Here is a 22,462-nt window from a genome sequence, read left to right as displayed (position 1 = left end):
CAGAAGTAGTGCACATTCCGGAAGTAAACGCTTACCGTGGTTGTGAACAAAACTCTTCTTCCATGCAGTTAGCAAATTAAAATGAATAAAATAATCCCTTCAGAAAAAAATTATGGATTAGAAAACCAGACATGATACTAGAAACTTGCCAGCCAGCACTTTCAAATTCTTATTTAGTTAGTGGCTTCTCTTCAGTGCTCCTGGGCAAGTTAAAGACGTAAGCATAGATCGTTCATGCCTCTCTCCCATTGTAGATTCCAGCCGAAAGAACCAAAGCAACAATAGCGACAACAAAAATAGGGGGAAACCTGTGTCAGGGTTACAAGTAGGGCAGGGCGTAATCCCGTGGCAGAAACATAAAGATGCTTCTGCTCGGGATCGTGCAGATCGTACCAGACTGAAGGGAGAGACGCTGAGCAGGGACTTGTAACGTCCCTTCCTGAGAAAAAGCTGCCTCCCCTGACGGAAGGTGACTGGCCCACTTGGAACAGCACTGGGAGACCTGAGGATGTGCACAGTGGTTAGAACACATGACTGCAGCAGCTGCAGACCTAACATTCAGATTCAGACCCAGTGGAGGAAAAGTGAGGGCTTCTTTCCAAGCATTTCGGCAGAAGAATCTCCCTCCGTTCCATTCTCTCTGGCATGACACGCGCCGTCCTGAACCATGCTGAGCAGTCAGAGAGAAAATGTGCCCCTCACCGTAGGCCTACGCACCCTTAAGCCAGCGTGAATGGGAAGGGGCCCACCCGGAACACCTTGGCCCTGAGAAGGGGAGAGGTGTTTCCTCAGAGAGAAACCCAGGTACAGTTTCCAGGGGAAAAAAGGGTGAATAAATGATTGGCAGACACAGTTACTAAAGCTGCAGACTCTTGGTCACTCGATGCCTCGTGTACACCTGAGTTCAGGAGTGAGGTGGACTAGGCAAACACTTGCCTTTCCTATTGATTTTGGGAATTTGTGTGCCACTGACATTGCTCTGGCTCCTCCACAGCACTGGCTGCCCCCGTGGCCAGGCTGACTTCACGGTGGTTCGTGAGAAGCTAATCCAGCACTGGCTTGTCCTTAGGAGTCTGGCCCCTCCGACCTGTCCTGCCAGTACTCCTTGAGGATGGACCTGTGCCTTCAGAGGCAGTTGCAAAATCTCCCTGTCACAGTACACCGACACGCGACTCGGGTTTTGAGGCCTCATGCTTTCCTGGTAACTGCCTCCCCTGAGAAGATTGCCCTGTGTGTCCAGAAAGGAAGCCATGGTGTTTTTGATTTCTGAGTCCCAACAGTTCTCGTGGTCTCTGCCCCGTTCCCCCAGACCTAGAAGCTCAGCGCAGTGGGGCTGCCGAGGCTGCACGGGGCCCAGAGGCCGGTGGCGCTCCGCCCCAGCTGCAGGATGCTTGTCGGCCACTGCTCCAGCCGGGCAGCTGGGTCTCCCAGCGGGAGAAAGGGGCGAGCCACGGTGCGCTGGGGCGGGGAGGGCTGCACTTACTCTTGGAGGTTTCCTGTTACCTTACTGCACAGCTCAGATGGTTTGTTTTTAACGGTCTGCTTGTCTTGTTCCATTTGACCTATAAAAATGCTAACATCCTTTAAGGAGATTTCTCTTCAAGACTTGAATGTTTCTTTGTCAGGTCGCACAGCATATTTGACAACAATCGCCAGGATCCCACAGGACTGACCGCTGCTCTTCAGGCCACAGACCTGGCCGGAGTTCTGCATATGCTCTACTGTGTCCTCTTCCACGGAACAATCTCAGACCCTGGCGCCACCAGTCCCAAGGAAAGTTACGCTCAGAACACAGTCCAAGTGGCCATTCAGAGTTTACGTTTCTTCAACAGCTTTGCAGCTCTTGATCTGCCTGCTTTTCAGGTACCAGGCATTGGTTAACCATCCACAAGTTAATAATTTTGTGTAGATATGATGTGAGGTTCTTCTCCTGGGTTGGGGCATAAGGAATAAACTACAATAAAGGGAATTATGAAAATACTATTTATTAAGCTGCTAATTACAGGAATTGTACTAGGTGCTCTACATATGCTTTCTCATCTATTCTCATGACTATCCTACAAAATACTATTATACCCATTTTACAGGTGGAAAAGCTGGCAGTTAAGTAATTTGCCCAGAGTTACGTGTGGCTGAGCCCGGCCATGATTCTATGACCCCAAAGCCTATGGCACAATACTAGTTATAAATCTTCTGTCTTGATTTCTTTAGAAAAGGCAGTATCATCCTATCAACATTTAAATATTAAGAAAAGTAATGGTTTCTTACATAAATGGAACCAAAATTAGATAAATTGTTTTGATTGATAAGACTTTCTATGGATGATTTAACTGACTTGTGTCCAGTGTAAAGTGCATGTATAGTTAAATGTGCAAACCCCTATAAATTAAGTTTTTATAGCTAAAGAAAGAAAAATTGCTTTATGTTGTAACACCAGTCTGTCAGCTTAGAAACAGATTTTTTTCATGTAGGAAATTTAATTTTCAAAAACATTGAACCTTTGGAGCAGAGCAACCCCCAAGGAGTAGACTTTCTCTTTCAGTTTATTAACTGTCAAGTGATTTCATTAAAAAAGGAACAAACTTGGCAGATGATGAACTCATAATTTAGATGAATAGCTTTGCTCAAAGGGAAAAAGGTTATAGAGATACAAATGTATGAAAACGGTGGTCTTCAGCCATCGTGGGATAGAAGAAACACTTCTGTTTTGCAGCTGATGACAGGTGTGCAGTTCTTGTCTTCCTGGCAGTCCCCTCACAACTAGAAATTAGTGAGTTGTATCATTGGATTCAGTATCTTTCAAGTCTGTAGATTAGTTTATCCATCACAAGAATAGAAATCTCTTCCTTAAGGTTAATGCTCTTCAGTTTTCAAAGCAATTGAGGCTACTAGCTTTAGGTGGTACCTATCCAATATGTAAAATTCTGAGAGTTTCTAGCCACACCTAAGACAGGAGATAACCTGCTTCAGAAAATGCCAGTGGTTCTTGCATCTGGGTTGAACATTTGTATTTTGTGAAGACCCAAGTCCATTCTGTTCTGTCTAGAAACAGCTTGGGAATAAAGACATGCTCATTTTACGTCCTCAGAATGTGGAGGCCAGCAGTCTGCCCATCAGCTAGGTCCAACTAGAGTGATTTGTTACCAGGGATTATGAAAAGCAAATACTTAAAAAATATCCCTTAGTTTGTAGTTTTATGGGTCTTCTGACCAGGATTATGTTGCTGCAGGGGGCTCCACATCACACACAAGCATTTACGTTAAGTCAACCCTTCTGTCATCCACTCTGAGTGTCAGGGGTCCAGGTCCCTGCTCCCCTCACCCTCCCATGAGCTCACAGCCTGTGCAGCCTCGCTCAAAAGAAGCACCACTGAACTCCAGCCAGTCTGCTCCCTAGTGGCCTTCAGGCACAGTGGCCAATAATGTTAGAAAAATTGTAAGTCTGTTTCTGTAACCCTTTATGCCAAACTAAGATAAAAACCAAGGTTTCTCTTCTCCAGCTCCATGCCTCAAAATATTAGCCCTTATTTGAGCCACTTTTGCCGCAACCACAGGAAAAACACCAGGATGACTCAAGAGTATTGAAGCCATTCTTAGAGTGAAATGCCCCGCCTCCCAAGTAGAACGTCCTTTCTTGGCAGGTTCTTAACATCCTAACAGTTCTCCAGTACCTTGGCTTCTTTCTTCTCTCTCCTTTCTGTAGCTCCATGTTTTTCTTATTTTTCCTGGTTCTTTTTTTTTTTTTTTTTTTGGATCCCCGTTCTGACTCTCCTGTTATTTTATTTTAGTCAATTTTACCGTCAGTCATTGTTTCTCATTCTTTCCCCATCATTTCTAGGTACCCTTTTCCCCTTAGCCAGTGCACAGGCCAGGAAGGGACCTGCAGGGACCTTCCTCCTGGCTCCCATCCCTTTGGTGCTTAAAGTTCAGCACTTGTTCTTCTCTTACTCTTCATCAGCGTGTGTAGGGGCCCAAATGCCTAGAATTTCTAGCATCAGGGCCTTTAATACATGTACCAACGATCACCTTATTATTCCAGTTACTTTTATACTTTTGAAAAACAAACTTAGTGGGGTAAACAACAGCTTTTCTATTATGATCACAGATCCTGTGGGTGCAGAATTCAGGCAGGGCCTGTCACAGTGGGGGTGGCTTGTCACTGCTCCACGTTGTAGGTCTTCACCTGAGGGGCTCGAGTGACTGGGGTTGGGGGTGGGGGCAGAGAGGAGGGGCAGGTTGACTCAAATAGCTGGGAGCTGAAATTATCTGGAGGCTGCTTCACTGTCTGGGGATAGTTTTATGCCTGGGGTTACTCAAAGTCTAGGTTCACCAAGAGCTATTGGCCAGAGGCTCTACATGTGGCTTCTCTGTGTGACTCGGGCTTCTCAGAACATCATGGTGTCTGGGTTCTGAGTAGGAGGGTCCTAAGAGGAAGTTTCCAGAAAACAGATGTTCCAAGAGAACCAGACAGGAACTGCATGGCTTTGTGTGACCTGGCCTCAGAAGTCATATAGTTACATATCAACAGTACTCTATTGGTTAAGTCAGTCCTAAGCCTTCCAGATTAAAGAGGAGCAGACATAGCCCCCATCTCTCAATGGGAGGACTGTCAAAGATTCATACTCATTTTTGTAACCACTGCACTCTATATATCAAGCTAAAGCAAAACATCTGTCCACACAGACATCGTTATGTAAATAGACATCTAATCATGCACACAGAGCTCAAGAAAATACCACACAAATACACAGTATTTACACTGTAAAGCAATAGGTGAGTTTAGGAGAAAAGTACCATTCTTATGCTAGGTATGGTCAGAGAAACTTATGTTCTAGTTCCTCAAAACAACTTACTTTCAAAAGTGAGGTTTCAGGAACTATGTTTATAAAGGGCAGAAAAAGAAATTTTAGGTGCAGCGTGGGTCTGACCTTAGAAAAAATCTGGGAGACAGTTTATGAATTGCCCTGGGAGGATCAAAGGAACTGATGAGGAAAATTGAAATGAGATAAATTGTCTGAAACGCTGAGGAGTTGGACAAGACAGTGTAAGACTTGTTGATGGTTTGGGTCCCGATGCATCACAGGAACGTAGAGCTGTTACAGAGAAGCGTCCTCACTCAGACCTCTGGGTCTGCAGTCGGACTGACCTGACTTTGAGCCCTCATACTACCAAGTTGTATGACCTTAGACAAGCCATTTGAACCCTTTAGAATCAGTTCCCATCTGTAAAATAGAGACTAAAAAACATGTAACTCACAAGTCTGAAGATTAAATGAGACATAAAGGCGCTGTGCTAGCTAGCACATAGTAGGCCTTTAGGTAATGTGAACTGACTCAGCTTCTGAAGGGGAAGAATTTACCTAAACCATCTTGCAGATGGTGAGTCAGAAAGTTAAGTTTTTGATGCAGCATTCCCGGTGCTCCTGCACCCTTCTCCAGAGCCATAAACCTGTGTGACTTTCTGTGTGAGAATTCATCACACAGTAGTAGCAAAAGGTTATCCATTAGAATTTTTTTTAACTGGTTCAATTTCATTGTATACTAATAAGGCTGTCAAAATATTTTTCTCCCTTCAGCAAAGAGTCTGATTTCACTCTGAATTCATATCGGCACAGATGGCCTTGAGATCCCGGATATTGTATATTGCATTCACTGTGACAGTTTTTACAATTGAAGGTGGTCTCAAGAAACAAATCAATGTACTGACTTGGCAATTAATTCTGGCTAAAAAGGAAATATAGTTTCCTTGAAAAATTGGTTTAATTTTTATATTCAAACTTACATGCCCCTTGACCTGCTCTTATCAGTGAAGGTTAAACAGAGGGCACTGGGTCACAGCATGCTGGACGCAACTAATTAAATAAGGGCTGAGCTGAGAAGGTGTCACTACTTGATTTAAAGGAGCAAGGCCATCCTGAAGTCTCTTTGGGGCTTGAAAAACATTTTGTCTCAGTGTAATGAAACCAAGACAGAAGGCACTCTTAAAATTTAGCAGTAATTTGGTTTCAGCAGTATTCACTAAAGGGACTGTGTTTCACCCGCTGTTAGGCAGAGTGATTTCATTGAAACTTCTGAGCTGCAACCTATCTGACCTGGTTCAAGCCAGCCAAGACCTCAGATCAAGAAATGAGTTTAAAACGCTGCCTTTTCCCACAGGCGGGCAGTGGTGCTTCATTCCAGTGTGGGCTGCAAGTGTATTCTGTGGGCTTCGCCTCTCCCCTTTGCCCTCCTGTCGCTCTGTCTGTTTGACATGTTTATTAAATAGAAGCTGCAGGCTGCGCAGACAGACGCGGGCTCTCCTCCCGCGTTGCCCACCGCCAGCAGCCCTTTGCCTGTCTTGAGAAAGGATCCCAGAAGCCTCGTGGCTGAGGGGGCTTCGTGGTTTGTTTGTTTTTTTGAGGGGGGGTTAGTTGTTGGGGTTTTTTTTCACATTCTTTGGGGAGCTTTGAGTTTATAGAGCTGGCTGAATAATAACTAGTTGTTATTTATGTTTCTCTTCTGTTTGAATGTAAGTAGATAATTAGAATTGTATTTTTATCCCTGTGCACAAGAAAATATTTTCTCCTTCAGAAAAAAAAAGTATTGGAAGTTAGCTAAATAGTAGATTTACAGGTGAATTTTAGTATTTTTTTTATTTTTCCAGATTTTCTACAGTGAGACTATCTGTACAATGAGAAAAAAATAACATTAAAATGAAATAAATACACATACTTTAGGTGAGCGTCTAGATCTACACAGTACAGGCATTTAGTTTGCTGTGCTCTATTTTGTCTTTTTTTTTTTCAAGTTAAACATAGCATTTATCGTGGTCATTTAATAGAGCAAGAATCCCCAAAGTGAACTGCCAAGCATCGTGCTCTAGAGATCCCATAGGCCTTCCCGGCACCGGGGCAGAGTGCGCAGGGCCCGGTCTTGCTTTGTGATTTGCAGCCCTGGCTCTCCCTGGGCTGGGGGTTCTAACTGCTCCTTGTCTTTGTCAGTCTATCGTAGGGGCAGAGGGCTTGTCCCTTGCATTCCGGCACATCGCCAGCTCCCTACTGGGCCACTGCAGCCAAGTCTCCTGTGAAAGCCTCCTTCATGAGGTCATCGTCTGTGTGGGCTACTTCACTGTCAGCCACCCAGATAACCAGGTAAGAGGCCCAGGAGGGTTCCTTCCATTGCTTCCCCAGCGCGGAGAGTGTGAGGTATTGGAGTGAGAAAAGGCAGGCTAGCCTGCTGGAACCCATCTGTCCTGTGTGAGGCCCTCTCGCCAGGCTCCGGGGCTGTGTCTCTGACTTCTTCTCCCCAAAGAGATTTGATCAGCACTAGACCAGCTCGACAGCCTCCTCTTAGAGATATCAAAATAAAATATTTTTAATATTTTAAAATACTCTTCTTAAGCTACACAGAAGCATCTGCTCCCTTACCACACCGATTCTGATGCTTTATTCATACATTTTTTGTTTTGATGAGATTGATTGCATCTTTCACCTTGGGTCACTTTGCAGATAGCGTTAGAGTCCGGTGCTTTATGAAACTGCTGTTGGCCCTTGGTTCTGCCTAGGTGCTTACGAGGCTTCCGATGGTGTTGGAGGGGAGCCCGGGAAGGCAGGATGTGAGCTTCACCCCCTTGAATCACCCAGATTAGTTTTGCTTTTAACTATTTTGATTATTTGGTTTCTGATCAGGATTTCATTTGTAAATAGGGTTTTGTTGCTTTAAAAAGTTGGGAAATCTGTGTTACAGATTTTATTTTAAAAATAATAGTGAAACACTTTATTTCTAAAAACAGGTATGGCATAAGTAATGTGTCAAATTATAATTCCTGAAAGCCTCATTTATCTAAAGCCTCCTACTCAGCAACCTTAATTATGTGGATTATAGCTGAGAAAAAGGCCTCTGGACAACCCTTAAGCCTCACTCTAAGCTACTAATTTTTTTAAACAAATCTCTAGGTGTGCTTACCAGGTTTGTTAGCCCACAGTAAACAAGAGCAGGGCAGGAGCCGGGCAGCAGCCAGGGTGCAGTGCCAGAGCCAAACACAAGGTGAGAGCTGCACAGGGGGAGCGGAGGCTGCCTACCGGCCAGGAGAGAGAGGACAGAAGAAGTAAGACACGCCCCTGATCCCAGAAACTGTGGCCGTCTGGCATCCAGGGGACGCTAAGCCCCGGGTTTTTCCCCCAGGTGATTGCTGACGCCCCCAGTGCTGGCCCTGAGTGAGCAGGGAGACAAAATGTATGTTCTGTCCATTCCCTTTAAGAAGGTTGAGGAACATGCAGTCCATTCTAGAAAGATTTCCATGATTAAAATACAGGAAATGTGGACCCTAGTGTTGTACGTAGAAAAATTCCCCCTTCACAGACCTGGTCGCCAGGAGGGCGGATCTTCCTCATGTCCCACCTCGGGAGCACTCGGGCAGTGCTCTCCCCTGGCCAGCACCCTGGGTCCTGACACTTTGTCCTTTCTGCGGACGGACGGGGTGGCAGATTCCGGGGTCTCTAAAAGCTCCTCAGGGAAGGAAAGTTGAGGGAAATCACCTGTGTGGTTTTCTTCTCTTCGTATGTAACCATTTGACCTACTGAATTGCATTTCATTTACCTCTAAAAGCTTGTTTTTATTTTTCTGATTACAAAAGTGTTTCTTACTGATCATGAGAAAGATAGTCAAGTATAAAGAAGGAGGTGGAGTCACAGTCACCCCTGATCTCACTGTCTGAGATGGCCACTGCTACCGATTTGACAGGTGCCTTGCTGTCTGTTTGCTGTGAATATTTTTTGCCAGTTAATATTATTGAGATATAATTGACATATAACACTGTATTAGTTTTAAGTGTACAATATGATTTTTTAATATATTTATACGTTACAAAACGATTAGCACAGTAAGTTTAGTTACCATCATCTCCCATAGCTCAATTTTTTTCCTTGTGATGGGAACCTTTAAGATCTACTCTCAGCAACTTTCGAATATACAGTGCAGTATTAACTTTAATCACCATGCTGTACATCACATCCCCAGAACTTATTTATCTTTTAACTGGAAGTTTTTACCTTTGACACCTTAACCCATTTTGCCTGCTCCCCACCCCTCGATGAATATTTTTACATTGTTGAATCATATTTTATATATATATATATACTTCTGCTTTATATGCTTAACATTATATCAGAATCATTCTTTGTGAATATCATTTTTAATGGCTACATGGCTTTATCTTGTATAGACAGCCCATGGTTTACCTAACAGTTTCCTCCTTTATACTTGAGTCGTTTACCATTTATCATGACACTATCTACTGCACTTGTAAAGAGGTGAGTAATTTGTGTGTGTAATAATATTTTGCTGTAACAGTTCTACAGCAGAAAGTTCAGTTCCTTCAGCACGTCCATGTTTAGAGGTGGTTTGAAACTCTCTGCTTAAACCAACTCAGTTGTGATGAATTTACTGAACTCAAAATTGTGCGGGGTTTCAAAGTTCTTCTGCATGCCAGATCCCAGACTAATCCTCTCCTGTAGATAAAACACATGCTGTAAGTATCTCTGCGCTCATCAGAGTGAATGGGAAATGGGGTGGGGGGAACTGGTATTTGGAAATGGCATGTTACAACTGACCTGGACCTGATGGCAAAGTAGCAACTGGGCATGTTGGGACAAGAAAAAAGCAGATGAAATGGGCAGAGAGAGCAGTAAGCAGCACAAGGAGGAGACGGAGACCCTATGGTTTTTCAGTTGGGAAAGATGATACAGTGGGGCTTAGAGGTCATTGTTGAGAGGTGAGTTCACTACAAGAAAGAAATTAGAAAAATTTAAAAAAAAAAAAAGCCAACCTCGTTTCTCAACACCTTGCCTCCCGGAAGGACTGAGTACTGACTGGACATCCGCTCCTGATCTGGGGGAAGGGCAGAGGAGCCCGTTCAGTCCTGGGGAAGTTGCTGGAATGTAACAATCTGTGCGCAGAAAGAATATAAAAAGTAGAGAAGTAAGAAACTGATGGAAATAATGTAATTGTCAAACACTGAGACAGTGCACCTTATAAAGACACTGTCTCTAAGTGCCACCTCTGGTATTTGTAGAATTCTTCACACTGCTCATCTCTTGTCTCTTGGACCTCACTAGCACTTCCTTGAGGCTGTAAGTGCAGGAGCCACTCCTGCCTCACAGACAGGAAAGGAGTGAGGCGTCAGAGAGGTGAAGTAAGCCCCCTGAAACGACCAAGAATTGCTAAAAGACCAGGGCTAGAGCCCAGGTCTTGCAAAGCCTAACTTGGTGTGCTTTTCATTTCACATTGTTTAAGAAGGTGTGTCACAGGCCCCCTCTACCAGTGATCTCTGAAGCATTTCTTGGGGGGGTGGGAGGTGCAGAAAATAATGCCTATTTACCAAGACAGTACATGGAGAAGCTGCTACTCTGCAAGTCTGAATGCTCACTGGGAAGTTTCTGCAACGTATCTGTATGCCTTACTTGGGGACGGCTCATAAAGATCCTGGGAAAGTGTAAATGAGTATGTTTTATAAGCACAGAGTGGAGCACAGTCCAGCAAATAGAAGGCCTAGGTTCTAACCAGAGTGGAGCACAGTCCAGCAAATAGAAGGCCTAGGTTCTAACCTCGGCTCTGTCACCAGCTCCAGGACCCTGGATAAGTCATTCTCCCTCCTGAAGCTTGAGTATTTTTGACCATACAAAGAGGGGGATTGGTTCTGGAGATGGGGAGCGGTGATGGTTGCACAATATTGTGAATGCATTTAATACCATGGAATGGTAGGCTTAAAATGGTTAAAATGGTAAATTATATGTTATATGTATTTTACCACAATGAAAAAAAGTTAAAAAAAGAAGAAGAAGAAGAAGAAGTGGATTGTACTGGATAATCTCCCCTTTGAGCTCCATGAGTCTATGTTATTTTAAAGACTGAGATTAGAACAACAGACCAGCACTCTGATCTAGTGGAGAACATACTGGGGTTTTTTAGACCCTTCTTGACCTGCTTGGGCTCTTTTAGCACCAGATGGCTTCGTGAGCTGCCTGCCCACTCCGTGGCAGCTCATCCTTAAAAGCTGAATACTCCTGGGCTCTGCTATCTTACGAGCAGAGACTGGCAGGTGAGAAGTCAGGTGCCTTGCTCTGTGAGGCCGTCTCTAGCCACAGTCGTTTCACCTGCACCAAAAGGCTGTGCTCGGTAGCCGTGGCTGAGCTCCACACCCGTCGGTGGTATGGTAAGGGCAGAGTCGGGGAAGTAGCCTTAAGCTTGCTAAGTGATAACTGCTCATGTCCCAGTAGGACTGGGGCGTTTTCTACAACTAAAAAGCTGATTGTTTATTTTCATTCCAAATCCCCTTTCTTCTCCCTCCAAAACCCAGTAACCTGCCGAGTACGAGTTTGCTGAGGGATGTGGAAATGCAGTTTTAAGCTCTCATGCCAGTTTCAATCACAGTTTCCCGGAGCCTCCATCCTGGAAGGGTTCTAAGATAGCTAGTTCTGCTCCCTCACGTTCTCACAGATGGAGAAACTGAGGCTCAGGGGAGGAAAGGGACTTGCCCAGCAAGAGCTGGCAGAGCGCGGCCTCCTGATTGGCAGCCCCATTAGCGCCCTTTCCACTTCACTTCTGTTTTGATGAAAGTAAATTTATTTAACCTCGTGCCAATTTCTTTAAATCAGAGGAATTTCAGAGGAGAAATTATGATGCTCAATTCATTTAATGTTTCTGTGTCATTAGTCAGAAGTCATGTTAATTTGCAGGGCCTGTTTGTCCACAGAGGATCCTTTATTTCCTGCTAGGGAAACAGCTTGTGTCTTTATAAGACAGGAGATCCTGAACTCCTGCTGCAGCCCAGGCTGTTTTATTAGGTAGCTGCTTTGCATAAAGGATTGGCACTTTTTATTTGCCACCATTTCGTCTATTAACTGGAAGGACTGAGCCCCATGATACCAAGGATGACTTTAGAAAAGAAAGCTGGATAATAAAAGTAATGCCCCATCCTTGATAGAACCAATCATCTGTTTCCTATAGAGTTGCAGTTTCAAAATGTTGTTTTTTTAATCAAAAGCTTCCTTGTATTTTATGGTACTTTCATGGCTCTTTCTAAGCTCCTTCCCATTTAATTATTACAATGAACGTAATTAGTATGTGCTGTCGGCTCTTCACTTTATTTACATTTTATATTGGATAATTAAATGTGGTCTGATAATTAAATTAACCCAGACGACAGATGATTTGACTGCCTGCAAATTACTATATTGGGAATAAGCACCTTTGCATATTCATTTTAGTTAGTGACTGACTTTTTCATTTGGAAAGGCCCTATGGATTGCAGCTCTCGGAACCAGAGTCTCTTATGATAGTTGAAAGGAGGAAGGACCCTGTTGGCCCACCCTCCCCCATCAGCTTCTCTGTGGAGGAGTCGTACAGATCATGTAGTCATCTGCTCGGCACTGTCCCAGAGGTTCCTGAGTGCTTCTGGGGCGATCAGCACTGGCGAGTAAGCCAGACAGTGAGGCTCTTGAAACTAGATTCTGCCTGAGCTGTGTGACATGCATTTTCCAAGCCTTTTGTAATTTGATGACTTAGTAAGAAAACCCAAACGTTAATTGCCTAAACGTTCCCGAAATGTATCTGTTGTGCTCACCTCAGACCTTTCCCTGCAGACAAAGCAGGGCAGTTTCCCAGTTGTACACCATCTGTAAGGAAGGGAAGCAGAGCTGTGTTTTAAGAGTGACAGTTTTCCAGAGCCCCACTGTAGCTTTTAGAACTTTCAGAGGTGGCCTAATTCCTGCTCAAACTTTCTTGCTTTACTCTTTGTTTTTCTCAAAGGCAGATGGTCTTAAGTCACACCCATTTGGTAAACTCCCCGAGTCCCATCCAGGTCCAAGAATGGAGTCTACTGTGGGCCCAGAGTGGACGCGCCAGCATTCAAGCCCTTCTGTTCTTCCAGGGTTGGCTGCTTATTCTTTAGCTGTCACACAGAACATCCAGCTCTCTGTATTTTCTTTCTTTGTGTGACAGATACAGTCCCTTTCATAAAATAAAAATGCTTCATGTCTAAGGAAGAGCCTAAGAATTTCAACAATATCATTTTGGAGTTACTCTTAATATGACAGCACCAAAGAAAAATGAGGGCGTTTTCCCAAAAGTAGGACAATAAATTTCCTAATTAAAAATAACTTCTGCCTACAGATTTATTTTAAGACTTCTAGTGAGTGACCTAGCTGTATTAGAATGGAGAAATTTGCCAGTTAGCCATTTTGGCCGCTTATGTTAAAAGTCACCAATTTCACAGAATCCAAAGAAAAGATACCTTTTGCTTCCTCATCTCTCTTTTTCCAACACAAAAGTAGTCTGAAGTACCACATGCTCATACTAAAGTACCTTTTTACTCCAAAACTGCCTGAGAGGCTGTAAGGACCTCCTTTCTCAACCCAGTGGCTGCACTGCCAGGGAATCAACCCGAGTAAACGCAGCCTCCCCAGGGCAGAGCCCTCAGATGGAAACCTTCACCACTCAAGACTCACGCTGGCCAGGTACACTTGGAGCACTTACCTGAGAAAGGAACATTCTTCCCCCTTTGTATAGGATTGCGTCCTGGTTTGTGACCCGCTGTAAATCCCACGGAGCCTCCTGCCGGTGGTGGACACAGCGGCAGTTAAGGTGGGACCTGAATAGATTCACGTCTTGAGTCAGTCTGAGTTGAGGTTTTGAAGTTGCTCTCTGATGGCGCTAAAAGTTGAATGTCACAGAGGGTAAGAGCATAGGCTCTGAAGTCAGCTAACTTTGAAATCCCTGTTCTGCTCTTTCCTCGCACTGTGACCCTGGTCAGGTTACTGAACTCTGAGCCCCAGTTTCCCCGTCTGTGAAGTGGAGGTCGTAGTAACCACTTCCCAGGCGCTGTGGACTGAGACAGCGTAGCCTCGACGCACAGTGAGCGCGCAGGCGAGGCCGCCGCCACTGCCCCTGCTTGCCCCGGTGTCCGCCTCTTTCTGGCACTAAATAATACACCTGATTCAGCAGAAGGCTGAATTCAGAATTCTGGTGTAGTGCTCTGAAAAAAACAAAACAAAACAGGACAGTACAGGTAAACTATTCTTTCTTCACCAGTCATCCCAGTTTCTCATTTTGGGGGAGCTCGGATTCAGAACACTCCAGTAAAGCAACTGTCATGAAATCTCACGCTGAAACTTTGAAATGGGAAACTAGCCAGAATTTCATCTCCATCGGACTAGAAGAAGTTGAGAATCCACTCAGCTGTGAGACCTGGGGTCGTGGAGAGGGCCGTTTAGATGCTAGGTGACACGCAGTTGACCATGTCCCCCGGGCTCCATGCCTAGACTAGGCAGAGCAGCGGGAGACACACAAGGGGAGCCAGACAGTAAGCGCCCAGCCCAGACCCTGTGAACGCTGCTGCCAGGCCAGGGGTGTGTGCAGACCTCATCCTTTGCTCACTTGGAAATCTTCTACTGGGGTGGAAACTGAGGTCAGAAGGAATATTTTGTCAAAGTTTAACTCATAACCAGTGGTGAATGTAATTTTTCCTGGGCCTGTCTTGGTCTTTTTAATAATCACTGATATAGACTATAAAAACTTAATCTGTCATCACAGAACAAACATCTCTCCTGAGGTAGGAAAGTTTATATCAGACCCTCATCAGTCATGAAAAGCCGTGCACCAGAGAACCAATGCTGGTGCAGCAGCCAGGATGGCTGGGTCCTTCCTGGCCTTACAGCTGTGTGACCCTGGGCGAGGCACTGCCCTTCTCTGGGCTCTCCTTCCCTGTCTGTCAGAAGAGTTAGGCTGGCTGCTCTGAAGGGCCCTTCAAGCTGTGATAGAGGACAAATGTGTAATTCTAAGATGAAGTGGGAAGTCATGGCCAGACCAACATAAGGACTTCAATTTAATCATTTTCATTTCTAAATGCAGCAATCACAAACCTCCCACCTCGGCCCACTGGGCTCCTTGCTCTTCTGCAAACGCACCTCTCACCTCAGGCCTTTGTTCTTGCTGCTTTCTCCCTGGGAACCTCTTCCCTCAGAAATCAGGGTGGTTTGGGGAGTGGGGGCCTTCAAAGGTTTTTCTCTCAGATGTTATGTTACCAGAGTGGCCTTCCCTGATCACGATACCTAAAATGGTGTATCAGCGCTCTGGTTGCTGTTTCCTCTTTACCTTGCTCTATTTTCACTCATACACCTATTACCCACCCCTGACACTTACTTACTTTGTCTGTCTCCCCACTCCCATCCCATCCCACTAGAATGTTCGAACCTTCAGAGCAGAGTCTTTGCCTGCAATGCCTACAGCAGTACCAGGCACATAGTAACTTAACTATCCATGACTGAATTTTTGGATGTTGAGATGATACATCTCTCCTTAGGGGTAATCCTGCAGAGAAGGTTACAATGGCCCCAGATTTTGAAGGATAAGGTGTTTCTGTTTTACTGACCAAACTTCCTTAACTGACTTCTAGCTAAAAATGTAAGAGCCATTTCTGTGCACTAGAAGTTCTTTATTTTTTAATTTATTCTTGAAGAAACTTCTTAGTTTTGCTTTTGCTGGAGCCAGTAATTCTGAGATCCGGAGGAAACCACTCTGTTTAAGGTCTGGCAGATCCTGTATTTGAGGAAACAGCGGTGTGTGAGAGAAAGCTTTGCAGGCAAACAGCTTCATGTCCTGGCCCCTCCTCCCACCTGAGTGATAAACTGGGGCAGGTTACCCGGAGGGTCACTTCCCAGCTACAACACAGGGACGAGACGTCCTAACTCACAGGGCCGTTGCGAAGATTAAATGCCATCCTTAGTGCACAGACTCGCAGCTGGGAGCGTGGATGCCTTTGCAGCATTTGCTCACCGAATTGGTGGCATTGTCACAGCAAATCTGCTCTGACCTATTATGATTTTTTTTTTTCAAAAAGGCTTTTTGACAGGGACGTCCCACTGTAAGAAAGTGCCCACTGTGGGGAAAAAGCACCCACAAATCACCATATCATTCATTTTAATAGCAAGTTTCCTGAGGGGATTTTAAAATGTTTTTCTTAAATCTCTCCCTGTGTATGCAGTTCCTCCGGGATTCCGCGCCCTGGTCTGCCGGCAGGCCCTGGGCCAGTCTCTGCCTCGGGGCACCGGGGGTGCATTTTCACAGCATGACAAGAGGGACACGGGCTCTGGAGCCAGGTGACCTGCGTTCTGGCCCCAGCTCTACCCCTTACCAGCCCTGTGATCCTAGTCAAACCACTTACCTTCCCGGTGCCAGGTTCCTCACTTATCAAATAGGGTAACGGAGGGATAACAACACCTCATGAGCTTGTGCAAACTAAATTAGATCCCGCACACAACGGTCAGCACGTTCCCGGAGCCAGAACACGTGTTAACTGTGATGTGGCCGAAACTATCATTGTCTGCCTCCACATCCCTGCTCTTAATGGGAAAATCCCCGGGGACCCACTGTCAGCTCTGACACTTGGTATCACCTTACACAGGCCATCTCTACTGTCAGAGCACATGTCCCCGTCTGTGGAGAAACTGAGGAGAACTCTTGTGTGTCCTCTGTGGACCCAAAAGATGGAGAAGCACCAGCAGGCCCTCCCGTAGGGGCCTCTGGGCTGCCACTCAGCGTGCAGCTCTGGCACGGCTGCCCAGGAGGGTGGCGGGGGGCCGTCTGGCTCTGGTCAGCTGCCAGCCCCGCTTCCCAAGGGGCATGCCTCGTTCAGCTGGTCGGACCTGACACGTGATAAACACATGCTCGTCTGGAAGGCAGTGAAGGAGAATCTCTACTCACCATTTGGGGCTGCAGAAATAGGAGAAAGGGAGACCTCCCATCCAAATAATTCTCTTCTGTACGGGCAACTGCTAAACTGAAAACACACCACGGAGATACCTCAGAGCTACACTGAGACTGTGTTAGGGAAAGAAACTGGAAAACACTCACATGAATCAATGTGAGCATTTAATGGGCCTTAATTGGAACCTTATCCTACTGTACTTAGAGCAGAGAGATGAAAGCAAAAGAAATCTGAGAGACCATTTATTTCACTTGAGAACTCAAGCAGTAAATTGAAACTACAAAAAGATTTGACTACTATTATATTTTTATGATTAAATAAAATTGTCATAGACTAGTGCTGGTGAGCCCATAAATGCTCCATGAAATGCATCCATGCTCTCGGGCTGCTGTTAGGATGTGACCAGAAAATCTACCAGCCTGTGCTCTGCATTTATTAACCCCACTGTGTGTGTGTGTGTGTGTGTGTGTGTGTGTGTGTGTGTGTGTGTGTGGTTATAAGTTTTCTTAAAGAAGAATGTGGGGATAGCCTATTTGGTGTGAAGAGTTTTTCATTCATTCTTAAGGAAAAAAATATACTCTGAGCTCTTTGTTTAGTGTTTAAATGTAATGTTTGTGCAGGCGTAGGCAGCATTCAGTGCTCATATAGTCTTTCTGCAAGTTCACAGGCCTTCAGAGCTCATCTAGTCCAGCTCCCCTCATTGCCAGTCAAGAGAAGGCCCCGTTCTAGTCCGTGGAACCAGGCCTCCTGACACCCTGTCTAGGGCTTTCTGTGACCCACCTTCTCCCTCCTCCCCTCCCCCGACCTTGTGGTAGGTGGGACACAGACCATGCAGATAAACAGAAAATCCAAAATAAAGTAGTCCCTCAAATGTCCCTCACTATGATGATATAGTGAATCTGTATCATTTCCAAGGTCTGTGCTCTATAGACAAACTTCTTTCTCAAACATAAATTAAAATGGAAACAGCATTTATGGGTATAGACCCTGACAAATTATAGAATCCATGACTTTTAAGGTTAGCCAACTGTTTAAGATAATCTAGCCCAACTTTCTTGTGCTGCAAGATGTGTTTGAAGGGAATTTAGAACATGCTTCCTTTAAAAGGTAACTCCTCTCACAAAACAGACAACATGAAAGAAGGAAAAAGAGGCTCTAACACAGAACAGAAGGCTGGAGGTGGCTCACTCTTGGGGAAGTGCCAGTATCATAAGCTGTGTATCCATGTGGGCATTCGTCACTCGTCCTTTCTCTCATTTATTAACTTTTACTAAAGGCCTACCTCGTGTCAGTCCAAGTGCTGGGAGATGCAGAAATGGATAGAACTCAGACCTTGTCCTTGTGGGAACCCAGCCGAGGAGCTGTGCGGTCAGTGCTGAGACTCATGCCTGCCTTTAACAGATATCCAGCAAGTGCCTGCAATGGTCCAGGCACTGTTCTAGGCACCCAGGAGACGGCGGGAAACAAAACAGACTAAGTCCCTGCCCTCAAGTTGCTGACATTCTGGAAGGAAAGGGAGAGACAGACAATAAACAAACCTGGATGGGTGCTAGAGCTTCCTCTGGTGCCCGAGCTGATATCCCGCCATCCGGAAGTGGAGCAGACACTTAGCAGGTGGAAGAGACATTCCAGGCATAGGAAAGGCCATGAGCAAAGGGACTGAGGTGTAAAACGGCCTGGAAGATCTAGGGAACTGCACACTGCTCGTTCTGACTGGAGCTTAGGAGGCAGTGGAAGGCCCAGAGCTCAGAGCGCAGAAGCAGGCCGGGCCCAGGTAAGGAAGAGACTTATGTGCTAGGCCAAGATTTATCCTCTAGGGGATGAGGAGGAGCCCCCTCAGCGTCTGAAAGCCCACTTCCGTATGGAGAGTGGGAAGGTGGGCATCCGGACCTCCACAGTGGAGCCCCTGGTTCTGAATCCTCTCCCGTAGGAGCAGTGATGTTGGAGGGGGCACCTGCCCAGAAGCCTCTGCCTCCCTCTGCCGGTGGTACCCAGCGTACACAGGAAGCAGAGAGCCACAAGTTAGGGGCCTTCTCACCCAGTTTCCCTGCAGGGGCACAGCAGGACAGCCCCTCACCCCTTGCTGTGTGAGGAGAGTGCTTGTTTCTGTAGGATCACCTGGTTTCCAAAGCCTGTGAGAGGCCAAGCCCCCCACCACCGGCCTCAGCCTCTCCTCGTGGCCCTGGCCTCCTCCTTCCCTCTCTCCTTCCTCCTTGAGCCTCTGCTGGTGCTAGACAGCAGTGAGTCCCTGGGACCACCAGGAAGGAGGCTAGCGCTCAGAGGGCCTGCCTCCCACACAGCCTGCCAAGATCTCTGCATTTAATCTCAGCCTAGAAATCTATCTTACGGCAGAAGCAAGTTTGCAGGGAGAGGAATTTGTTTGCAGTGCTAGCCAAGGGAATCTTTGTGCTTCTCTGCTCTGAATTTGATTTGATTATGTACGTGGACAGACTCTTCAGATTTTTCTCGTGTGATATTTAAATAAAGTCACTTCAGCATCCTCCCTACTTGACCCACGAGGCATCTGATTAGAGAAACAGGGTTGGAGTGGAGAGCATGCCATTTTCTTTATGTGATTCGTAGAGGTCACTGGCCTCGGGGCCTCTCCTGTCATATTACTCCTCTCCTGGGCCGGGGCTTCAGGTGTCATGACACTTGTCACGGGTGATGTGGGCAGAGAGGCTTGGCCCGTGCGCTGGCCCGACCGCTGCAGCTGCTACCTCTCCGCCCCAGCGTGGTAGCAGGACCAGTTTTGCGGGGAGGAATGCAACAACTACTTTGTTTCTGCTCTGCTAGAAAAATATTCTTTGTTCCGATGAGTTACAGGGTCTCTCGGCTGTCTCTTGTAATGAATTTAGATGTCTAGACGCCTGTTTCTGCCCTTCTGTTGAGGACATCTTGTCTCTGACAAGAAAAGGAAAAAAACAGAACAAGAATTCCTAGGCATAAAGAATTTGTCTTGGTGAGATTTAACTATTTGTATACATTTCTGTCTGAGTCCATATTCCATTCACCCTCCCACACTGGCCGGAGGAGGTGGTTTGGCCTTAGGTTTGACAGACCAGCGCACAAGCTTGCTGAAAGACACTGCCCCACCCCACCTCCCCTGCTCTCCGGACAGTTGTGCCAAGAGGCTGTTGGATTCGATAGGGTGCCGGCTGACGTACTCACTCAGCTGTTCCTGTAAATCCAAAGACAGTGTCCTCTGAGGACCTTGAAGGCCCTGGGAAGAGGATGCCCAGGTCTCTGGTGCAGTAAGAATAAGCCTCTAGAATCAGGTTTGGAAGCCAAAGCTTGGTCCTCATTCGTTCACTCCCCAGATGGTTACCGAGCACCTACTGTTTGTCAGGCTGTGCCCGATACTGGGGTACGGCAGTGTCTGAAAGGGGCATAGCCCCTGTTCCCACCAAGCTTACACCCTTGAGACTGTTGGAAACCGGAGATTCACATCGGCCTGTCTCTGCCCGAACGACTGCTGATGCAGCTGGGGCTGGGAGAGCCACAAGTGTGGTTCCGTCTTCTGATCCATGGCAGACGTGGGACTGGAGTCCCAATGACATAGTAGTTAGAAACATACCGAGGGCATTTTGGAAAAAAAAATGGATAAAAATAAAATGAAATAAATAAGGGGAATTCAGGATCACTCAGATCTTAGCAAAAATCAGAAGGATGCGCAGAGGTATAAGTAGGTAAGACGGAACCTGACCATTTCTGTTTTGTTTCCTTTAATGTGGGTGAGTTATGGAGTGCTGGGGATTTTACAGTATGACACCATGGTTGTATCTGGGATGGATGGATGGATGGATGGATGGACGGACGGACAGATTTGGAGGGCAGGAAACTGCTACAGAACCTTCTTCCAACTTCTTCCTGTTGTTTAGTGTCATGTTTTGGGTATGGTCAGGGAATGAGCTGTTCCCATGTGAGTGTGAATTTGGCAGATGACCAAACGTACCTTTAAAGCATGATGTTTATTTAACATTAACTGTTTGTGATCTTTTTTTTTAATATTACAGTTCCCTGCCTTCTTAAACTTTAATTATACTTACACATTATGTGTTCTTGGTGCATTAAGAGGTGTATACCCACTATAGTAGCAGGCACATGAGGATTAGATTACTGTGTGTGTGAAGCAAGGTTTTAACGTGTAGAGTAGTAAGGAAAGGTGGGGGGTTGTAATGGGATGTTTTACTACAGCACAGTAACGCTCTTAAGACCAACTCTTTATACTAAATTGTTCCAGGCATCTCTTTGTATTTAATTCCCACCCCTTCACTCGTCAGTGTCCGCTGATGCTTCCTCTTGTCAGTTTACCTGTCGCCGGTGGACTCCTGATTTGCTGATTCCAGTGCACTTTTGTTAGACTTGCTTCTGAAACGTGAATTGGTAAACTGAGTTGGAGATCGCAGGACTTTCCTGTGAAGAATTGATGTAGCTTTTGTGGAAAGACTGGGCCCTCTGAGAGGGCAGGGGTGTCCGTGACACGTTCACTCCCTCGTTCCCAGTGCCTCACGCTGCACTTGGCCAGAGGAGATGCTCAGTAAATGTTTGATGAATGGACTGATTTGTCTGCCCAGCAGCCTGCTTGCTCGTTTCCTGGTTCTTGGCTGCATTCCAGGTGGTCACAGTTGGAGGAAAGGGGCCTCTGGGTGCAGAGACTCGGGCTGTTCTCCCTTTACATAACATGGCAGCGTCTCCTGGGCCTACCCGGCCGCTCTCCCGGGGTCTTGGAAGCGGGCACAGCAGCTGTCATTTTACAGACGTGGAATGTGCAGACTCTCCCCAGGCCAACTGCATCTCCCAACCAGACTGAAAACTCCTCCATACCCTACCTCCACTTCCCCTTTCTCCTTCTTTGAGTTTAACTGTTGGGGGAAACTAGTCGGGTCATACTGGAGATCAACATTGTAAATGTATTGTAGATGATAGCCATTGTTTCAAAACCGTAAGACCAGACTTGCAGGCACTTAGAACCTGGAAGGCAGCTGACTACAAAACCGTCACTAGAGGGTCCTCGTTTTGGAGTCACATGTTCCAACAGTTCACTCCTGAGAGTCTGGCCCCATCACCACCCATTCCTCTCTTTCAAGTTCTTCCCTCTGATCATTTGAGACAAACCCTTGGCACAGCCTAGCTTATACCTACCTTATACTGGTTATTTGATACCTAGCCAAGCAGAATATAGGTTTCTGAAGAAAGGCCTTTTGTGTTGGTTTAATCTGTGTCTGTCGGTTGGTTTAGTCTGTTTAGAATGGCAGGATGTCACCCTCATCTTCATCTGGGCTGGGAAAGTCGTGTGAGAAGTTGGCGGGCGGCCAGTCAAGGGAATGAGCTCAGGCCCGGCGACAGAGAGCCCCTCGGCCTAGGAGGGGGCAGCCTCGTGAGTCTGGTAGCCCTGGATGGGCCCGAGAGGTGGGAGAAGCCAGCACTCAGAGTCGCACAAGTTTTCCAAGCCCAGCTCCCCCAGTGACTGGCTGGCGGACCCAGGACAAGTCTCTTAAACTTTCTGAGCATTAAACCTCTTCTTATAGAAGGGTGTCGTCATCCGTGTCTGCCCACCTCAGGTAATGTAGGCAGAGGGCTTCATAGACGGCTGAGCGCTGTCTCTGCCGGTGACAGGCTTTCTCCTGTGTTGGGTGCTGCTGAAGTTCTGGCAACGCGATGTCCTGGAAGACTTTGGATTCCTTCACATCAGGTGAGAGACCAGTGTTACCCACCATCCA

General features: G+C 46.2%; 1 protein-coding gene across 5 annotated transcripts in view; it reads left to right on the top strand.

The window, feature by feature from the left end:
- SCAPER (S-phase cyclin A associated protein in the ER) overlaps window positions 1-22,462 on the top strand; it is a 269,359-nt gene that overhangs the window by 234,995 nt on the left and 11,902 nt on the right. For all 5 annotated transcript variants that reach the window (XM_031691717.2, XM_072950937.1, XM_072950939.1 and 2 more), the window contains 2 exons: window positions 1,626-1,863; window positions 6,979-7,128. In XM_031691717.2, the coding sequence (XP_031547577.2) occupies window positions 1,626-1,863; window positions 6,979-7,128 (388 nt within the window). The remainder of the gene's footprint in view (window positions 1-1,625; window positions 1,864-6,978; window positions 7,129-22,462) is intronic.

Source organism: Vicugna pacos, chromosome 27, assembly GCF_048564905.1.
Source record: "Vicugna pacos chromosome 27, VicPac4, whole genome shotgun sequence".
Taxonomy (NCBI): Eukaryota; Metazoa; Chordata; class Mammalia; order Artiodactyla; family Camelidae; genus Vicugna; species Vicugna pacos.
This window is presented reverse-complemented; position numbering and strand designations above follow the sequence as displayed.